Consider the following 8,782-nt stretch of genomic DNA (forward strand, 5'->3'; position numbering starts at 1 on the left):
TCTCTGGTGGGGAAGGAGCCTGAGCTGGTGTGTGTGTGTGTGTGTGTGTGTGAGAGGAGCCGCTCCGTGTTAACCTGCCATGTTTCCTTCCAGATCATCCTTCTCCTGTGAGCAGAGCCCGTAAGTCCTCCTGTAGTGTTTACACACAACTAACCCCCCCCTCCCCCATTAACCCCTCCCCCTGCAGGGACCGCTGATGGGGAAACTGTCTGAGGTGGATGGGTTTCCATGGTAACAGCTGCCTCCATCTGTGTGTAGAGCAGCAGGAACAGAGTCCTGCTGAACAGGAGACAGGAAACTGTTGGTTTTAGTTTAGGACAGACCAGAGGACAGTCAGCTCCGTCTCTACAGGAAGCTTCCATCAGTGTCCACATAAAGCCGTCAGCTGACATGACGATAGCGTGTTGGACGGTTTGATCCCTGAAGCTGCTCCTGAACTCTGTGCCTGTCGTTGAGTCAGCGCAGGCGCCTCTGAAGGAGCAGCCTGTAGTAGAAGAAGAAGTAATCAGTGAGCTGAGTGAGTCAGCAGGGAGCGAAGGACGAGTTTCTCTCATCAGTCCAACTGTTCAGAAACAAAACGGCTCCTTTCTCTCAGTCTGACCTGCTTCTGCTCTCTGTTCCTGAAGGAACTTTAATCTGTGAACCAGAAACACTGGACACTCCAGACTTCCTGCCACCATCTTGCTAAGTGCTCCGTGTTTCCTTCCACCTGAAGTCTTGTTGTCATCAGAACACAGAGCTTTATTTTATAAACATCATGTAAAAGTGAAAACAACACCGACCTGACTTCCTGTCATGAAAAGACCAGGGGCCTCATGTACAAAAATTTGCGTGTATTTCTTACTGAAACCTGACGTACGGTCAAATCCAGAAAACGGCGTACGCACAAAAAAATCCAGATGTATCAAACTGTGTACGCCTGAATCCACGCACATTTCTTTTGTACATCACAATTAATGTGGAACTGAGCGCAGGTGAGACTCCTCCCCTGACACGCCTTCATTAACATTTGTTAAACAAATGCTAATTACTTCCTGCATGTGTGAAGGACACGTTTGTTTGATCCCTGCGTGATCAGAAATGATTTCTAAGGTCATAAAAATAATGAATTTAATATGAAGTGAGTGATAAAAAAATCCTAAATAAAAATAGGAATAAAATATGTTTATTACGCAAACAATGAGCGATTGTGTGTCGGTGTGTGTATGTGCGCACGCTGCTGTGTTGCGCAACCGGCTTATCACTTTGCACACGAGTTCATTACCATTACTGTAAACACAGAGGAACTTAAATGTTTGGTAGAACATAGATCTTAGTTTATTTCATAGCTGATATTAAGAAACGAGTCTCTGCGTCTCAGTAGAGTTCATATGACGTGACGTTGGAGAGTCTCCACAAACGCTGCGAGTTCCACAGCATTTGTGCGCAGTCTGTCTGTCAAGCTTTTGCTCTCCTCACAAGTTGTAAAGTGTACTTCCACGTGTCATTTTGGAGAAATCTGCAACAATGTTAATGCAAAGTATGAAACACCTCCATTGCCAGCGAGGGTGCGCGACCATAACTCAGTCTTTAGAACCATATGGATGAGATGATTCCATCGGTCATGATTCAGCTTTGGGTGGACTGGACTGACACGGTCCCGATGGGTCTGCCAGCTCCCTCTGGAAAGCTCCTGTGGAACCCCAGTTCAATCACTGTTGCTGCACGTGCACACGTGGCGCACGTGGCTACTCGCTGCGTCGCGCTCTCAGAGCGCAGCAGGGCCAAACTAAAAATAATTATTCCTCAAAACGGCTGATGAGCCACTCGTCATCAGAAAATTATATCTGTTTATAAATAAAAGCTCTGCGTGTTTCACTATTTATTATATCCTCCATTAAGGATGTGGATGTAATAATTGTTAATCATGTGGATGTAATAATTGTTAATCATGTGGATGTAATAATTGTTCATCATGCGCATCTGCTGTGAACAATAATCATTTTCACATCATGAACAGTTTCTCAGAATCACCTCTAAGTGTCGCCAACAGAACCAGAACCACAGAAACGTGTGACACCAGCCCTGGAGTTGGCGTGGGGCTGCGCACATTTCCACGTTCAGCTGAGTTTTGATACATCCGGAGTTTTGCGTGGAAAATGGCGTACGCAAGGTTTTTTATGCGTACGCACCGTTGATACATGAGGCCCCAGGTTCTGTCGTCAGTCCCAGCAGAACCAAACTGTTCTTTAACTTATTAAATACTTTACATCTTAATCACTCAAACTAAATCTAGATTTACCATGAAGAGTTTACTTATTAAACTTATGAGTTGTTTTCAACATAGCAGATTTATTTTGACAGGTTCAACTATAAATTAGACTTAAAAACCACATTTCTGCTGATTTATGAGGTAAAATAATGAATCCTGATCATTTTATCGTTAGACATTATGTGATGCTGACGTTCTGCTGCTCTCTGACACAAACTAAGACCGTCATGTAGCTCTCAGTAAGATGGCGGCAGGTTCCTGCTCTGTTAGCACAGCCTGGTCTTCCAGTGTTCGTCTGTTGAGCGATGGTGATAGTCGAGCTCTGCCTCCTTGTTGCCGTCTGTAGATCTGCGTAGAAACGCCTCTTCAGCTTCTGTAGCTGGTGATTTCAGGCTCCGGTCTGTAGTCAGGGGGAAATGATCGATCTGTCTGTCCTCCTGCGTTTGCTGAGAGCTTCATAAAGTCCCGTTGCACTTCATGTCTCGCTGGTTTCCCTCCTCTTTCATCAGCAACGCTACGATGTGCGCTGACCCTCCCCCGGCTCCAACAGCTGGCCGGTCACATAGCTGCAGCCTCATGTTTACATCAGTGATGGGAACTATTCACCAGAACTTTAACGAACCGCAGCAGAAAACTGAAACAGGAAGTTAGACCTAAATTTGTCATTTAGGCTTCCAGAGAGACAATTTTATTTTGAAACCCCAGGCCCAAAGCTCTTCCTGTTTCCTGTCGACCCACTGACCGCATCCTCCTGAATGTTACAGATCAGAGACGTGAAGGCTCTGTGAGGGCGGCCATGAATGGAAACAGGAGGAAGAAAAGCATGCTGGGTAATACAGAAGAGTTGCCATGCTGATTCCCACCTTTTCATTTTTTTATGTATTTATCTGCCAACCGGAGGGAGAGAAGCGGGAACACAGGCTGCTGCAATTATAAATAAAACAAAATTGTGTTTGTAAATTTCAAAATTTTCAATAAAATCAAAGTGTTTTTGAGTTTTAATAAAGTTTAGTTTTCAGTTTTAGCTGTTTATTTCTGAACTGAAATCATCATTAAACCTGTAAAAAGTCCAACCAGGTTTTTAAATATCAATTAAAATATTTTAAAAACTTCATGAGAACTGACAGAAGTGCAGCTGTCTCAGATTAATCTGGGATTAGATGAACCTAAACTCAGACCCACCTCCTGCTGGAACATCAAAGCTCGATCAGATGATTAAATCTTTACTCAGATCAATAATAATAAACGTTCCCATCACTCAGCTGTAAACATGCCCCCCCCTCCCCCCAGCTGCTGCTGTCAGTTCGACACGTCTAACTTCTCTCTCCTCCAATCAGCAGCACAGAAGAACCTGGCTCCTCCCATCCCGGCCCGGCAGTACGAGGTGGCGTTGAACCGGCAGCAGCGCTACTTCCGCATCCCCTTCATCCGACCGGGGGACCAGTACAAGGACCCCCACAGCAAGAAGAAGGGCTGGTGGTACGCCCACTTTGACGGGCCCTGGATCGCCCGGCAGATGGAGCTGCACCCAGATAAACAACCCATCCTGCTGGTGGCGGGTCAGTACCTCACACAGAGGGGGCGGGGCCTGAACAGACGATGGAACCAGCTGGAAAAACAAATGAAAACTTCAACATGAGCTAAAATAAGTTTATACGCTAGCTAAAAATTAGCTACATGTGATACAAGCAGAACGTGAGCTAAAATATGGTGTATGCTAGCTAAAAGCAGCTAAACACTAGCTACATTTGATACAAGCAGAACATGAGCTAAAATATGTTGTATGCTAGCTGAAAGCAGCTAAAAACTAGCTAAATTTGATAGAAGCAGAACGAGCTAAAATACCTTGTATGCTAGCTAAAAGCAGCTAAAAACTAGCTACATGTGATACAAGCAGAACACGAGCTAAAATATGTTGCATGCGAGCTAAAAGCAGCTAAACACTAGCTACATGTGATACAAGCAGAACATGAGCTAAAATATGGTGTATGCTAGCTAAAAGCAGCTAAACACTGGCTACTTGTGATACAAGCAGAACATGAGCTAAAATTCATTGTATGCTAGCTAAAAGCAGCTAAAAACTAGCTACATGTGATACAAGCAGAACATGAGCTAAAATGTGTTGTATGCTAGCTAAAAGCAGCTAAACACTAGAACTAATTAAAGGTCCAGCTAGAAGTAGCCAGAGGCTAGTTAAAAACTGTGTGCTAGAGTGCAGGGTGTCTCACTCCCTGACCGCTCCTGTATTAAAACCAGACTGGTGATCCAGAATCTGCTGAGTCATCAGTTGATGTGTCAGTTAGGAACTGGACCAGAACTGGAGGAGTTTTCTCGTCACAGTTTGGTTGAGTTCCTGACGGAGCTAATCTGGATTATCTGCAGGATTAAAGCGTTTTGTCCCCTCAGGGAAGGACGACATGGAGATGTGCGAGCTGAGCCTGGAGGAGACGGGTCTGTCCAGGAAACGGGGCGCTGAGATCCTGCCCCGGCAGTTCGAGGAGATCTGGGAGCGCTGCGGCGGGGTCCAGTACCTCCGCAGCGCCATCGAAAGCCGGCAGGCGCGGCCCACCTACGCCACGGCCGTGCTGCAGACCAGCATGCTGAAGTGAGGGCGGCGGGGGCGCTGCAGACACGAGGGACGAGCGCAGCGGTGACCCGACCCGGGCGGCGGCTCGGCTCCTGGTTCTGACAGCAGGACGCTCGGCGTGCACGGTGGTTCCTCTCAGCTGTGTCTTTTTGTTTTTGTTTGTGGGGGGTCGGGGTGCATTAAACCCTATGCAGGAAAAAAAAAACAAATCACACTAAATGTTCTGATCCGGTTGTTTTCCGGTACTTTCTGTTTGTCTAACTGAGGCCTTAAAACCACTTTAACAGGGTTTCTGTAGATAACTTCACCTCTCTGTGATTATGCATTCCTAATGATCTAACAGCTGGTTCTGACCCGCTTTGGTTCCCAGTTTATCTGCAGACCTGCTTGATTGAATCAATCCTTTGTTGTTTTTTATTTTATTTTATTTTTGGTTCTGATCAGATAACCTGATCGGGTTCAAATGAGTTTTGATGATTTTTATTTCTTTGATTCTTAAAAAAAAGGCAGAAAATGTGAATAAATTATGCAACAGCTGAGATCCGACTTCACTGTCCTGTCTTCAGGGTTCTGATATCTGTAGGTGGTTCTGCTGATCCGGTCCTCAGCCCAGAACTGGAACACTCTGTTTTCTACACAGCGAGTCCAGAACCACGGTCCCACTGGACCCAGTTATTTTTGAAAGAACAGTTTCTTCTTAGACCAAGAAGCAATAAATCAACTTCCTGTGTGGCGCTGATGGACCGCCCACAACACGCAGCGCCGGACCTCCACTCGGTTCTGACGGGTCCAAACACAACACAGGTTCATGTGAAGGTTTTGTGGAGCAGCTTCGACCCAAATGTGTCGATCCGGTTCTGTTCCCTCTGGAAGCAACTCTGAGATGACAGAACATCTGAACAGTTCAGTCCAACCCAGCCAGAACCAGAACTTTACATCTCTGCTGACGGCTCCAGCCTCTCCTCGAGAACATCGGACCTGGTTCTGTCCGAGTGATTCATCAGAACCAGGGTGGAACGGTTCTACAACATTTTAGAAACAGGTTTGGTTTTTCTCTGATCTAGGTCAGACGTATTCACACACACCGGTCTCTGGTCCCGGGTCTCCTGGTCCCGGGTCTTCTGGACCTCAGGTTCTGTCTCCATCAACCAGGTTCTGATAGAAACCAGACCACTCCAACTAATCCTTCATGTTGACAAAGCTGCAGTCAGTCATGATCACTAACAGGAAGTTATGATGCCTTGTCAAAATAAAAGCTCGTTTTAAATTATTAAAGTTTATTTGTTGTAGAATCTTTCCTCTGATCCAGTAAAATAAATCAAGCCTCTTCAGGTTCTCCTCTGACCCGAAGGCTGCTGTTTGCTCTCACAGGTTCTGGTTCTGGTTCTGGAGCAGAAGTTGAGTCCAACTGTTTCCTTCTGTGACTTTACCTGCATGTTAATGTTTGTACGGGACCGCCGCCTCAACAGGCTTGAACTCTAACATGAATAAAATCCGTCCATGTTTGACTCTCCTGTCTGTGATTCTGCAGAAAAACACATCTCAAACCAAACACTTTTATTTCACTTAGGATTCAAGAAAAACAAACGTTCACAAGAGAAAAACATTATTTACAAGAAGCTGCTTTCAGTAACAAAGGTTGGAACAAAAGAAAAGTGAGTTGAAGATTAAATATGCACCTTTTAGAGTCCGGTTCTGGTTCTGCAGGTCCTGTGGTTCTTTCACAATAAGACCCACCACAGTAACAAAACACTAAATGTCTTTATTTTTTTAAATCTTTGTCTAAAACAGAAAACCATATCGGCTCCAGTTGTTGGACCGAACCAGGAAGTATAATTTGAAGTCCAGGTTTATCATCCCACAGTTTAATCCTGTTAGTAAAACTTAATCTCAGTTTTAATCCCATTAAACCAAGCCAGTGTTGAAACTTCGAACAGTTCAGCTGTTGGACCGATGGGTTTCCATCATTACCAATCATGACTCAGCTAAAATAAAACGTTTATTCTGAAAGTCAAAAAGTGAAGAAAAACTCGACTTTTCTTCAGGAACTAAACTCCGATTATTTTTACCAAAATAAAAGTTTTCTAATAAACTGCATCTTTTATTCTGCAGAACGATGACCTTAGGTGACCTTTGACCTTTCTCAGACTGATGGGCAGCAGGGTTCTGATGTCCACCTGGATGCTGCAAGTAGAGGTGGACCCAGACCATCAGCAGCTCCAGATCCCCTGGACCCGCTTTTAAAAGTCTGCTTCTGTTCAGGTCGTGTTCATCTGGGTCTAAGACCCGATGAGGACCAGATGACCCTTATTTTTTTACCTTTCCATGACTGAACCTGAAGAGTTTCAAAAACACAACCTGATGGACATCTACTCACTACAGACAGAACCACAGAGAGTTCTGGGTCCATGGTCATTGGGCTGTCTGCAGTCTGGTGATTCTGGAGTCCCTCCTGAGAGGACGCTGTCCTGTGAGACGAAGCCCAAAGGGACACTGAGACATCTTCAGCACCTCTTCATCTTCAGTCTTTTTCAGTTCCTGAGTCAAAGTCTGTAAAAGGTGAGACAAGTTTACCTGAACTAGGACCAGAACCAAGACCAGTACCTGAGAGATCAATCTGGTACCAAAACCAGTTCTTTGACCCTCTAACATCCAGCCTCATGTTTTATCATCATTTTCATTCTGAGTTTATTATAAATTATTTTAATGAACTGAAATTTAGCTTTTTAAAAAGTTCTAAAAAAAGCAGATGCTGAAAATAGCGAACAGCTACCTAAAAGCTAAAATCAGCAATACATCAGCTAGCAGTATCTAAAGGCATTGACAGATATGAATGTCAGAAATCGAACCTGTACCTTTAATCTGGTCCGGTTCAGTCTGTGATCCTAACTCAGTCCTGGACCTGTTGATTTGGTTCTGGAAGAGAAGAAGGAGTAAGTGAGAAAACTGAACCATGTTCTGACCTGGTTAGCTGGATTCTACCCATCTGCACCACAGAGACACCTGGACAAGTCTTTGGTCCAGTCCTGACCTGTATTTAGAACCCCAAAGTTGTACAGAGAGAACCTGTGACCTTGTGAGACAACAGCTCTAACCACTGGTCCACCATGCTTCCCCTCATTCAGGTTCCTCTGCCCTGAATGAAGTCCTGTCAGGGTTTTAAACCTTTTTATTTCAAACATCAGAGAACTGGTTTCATTTACAGATCTGACAATCAGAACCTGATGATCCTAAAGAAACACCTGACCAGCATCAAGACACACCTTATGGGCATCAAGAAATACATGATGAGCATTAAGACACACCTGATGAGCATCAATACACACTTGAAGAGCATCAAGACACACCTGACGAGCATCAAGAAACACCTGATGACATCAAGAAACACCCGATGAGCATCAAGACAGACCTGACGAGCATCAAGACACACCTGACGAGCATCAAAACACACTTGACAGGCATCAATACACTTAACGAGCATCGAGAAACACCTGACAAGCATCGAGACACACCTGACGAGCATTGAGACACACCTGACGAGCATCAAGACACACCTGACGAGCATCGAGACACACCTGATGAGCATTGAGAAATACCTGACAAGCATCAAGACACACTTGACGAGCATCGAGAAACACCTGACGAGCATCAAGACACACCTGACAAGCATCAAGACACACTTGACGAGCATCAAGAAACACTTGACAAGCATCAAGACACACCTGATGAGCATCAAGACACACCTGACGAGCATCAAGACGCACTTGACAAGCATCGAAAAACACCTGACGAGAATCAAGACACACCTGATGAGCATCAAGACACACCTGACGAGCATCAAGACGCACTTGACAAGCATCGAAAAACACCTGACGAGAATCAAGACACACCTGATGAGCATCAAGACACACCTGACGAGCATCAAGACGCACTTGACAAGCATC

At 44.9% G+C, this 8,782-nt stretch overlaps 1 protein-coding gene and 1 long non-coding RNA gene across 10 annotated transcripts in view; one reads left to right on the forward strand and one right to left on the reverse strand.

The window, feature by feature from the left end:
- The window catches only part of LOC106533039 (unconventional myosin-VI), a gene marked incomplete at its 5' end in the record, with an annotated part of 11,026 nt that extends 5,649 nt beyond the window's left edge, over positions 1–5,377 (forward strand). For 6 of the 9 annotated variants that reach the window (XM_014029242.1, XM_014029244.1, XM_014029246.1 and 3 more), the window contains 2 exon segments: positions 3,589–3,810; positions 4,658–5,377. In XM_014029242.1, the coding sequence (XP_013884696.1) occupies positions 3,589–3,810; positions 4,658–4,860 (425 nt within the window). 9 annotated transcript variants of the gene reach the window in all.
- A 1,003-nt stretch (positions 5,378–6,380) lies between these two features.
- Positions 6,381–8,604, reverse strand: LOC106533042 (uncharacterized). Its single transcript, XR_001312184.1, has 2 exons — positions 7,694–8,604; positions 6,381–7,388 (listed from the first exon to the last, which is right to left on the reverse strand). It is a non-coding gene; the product is annotated as an uncharacterized LOC106533042 (long non-coding RNA).
- Between the last annotated feature and the right edge of the window lie 178 nt (positions 8,605–8,782).

The sequence above is a fragment of the Austrofundulus limnaeus genome, unplaced genomic scaffold (genome assembly GCF_001266775.1).
Source record: "Austrofundulus limnaeus strain Quisiro unplaced genomic scaffold, Austrofundulus_limnaeus-1.0 Scaffold874, whole genome shotgun sequence".
NCBI classification, from domain to species: domain Eukaryota; kingdom Metazoa; phylum Chordata; class Actinopteri; order Cyprinodontiformes; family Rivulidae; genus Austrofundulus; species Austrofundulus limnaeus.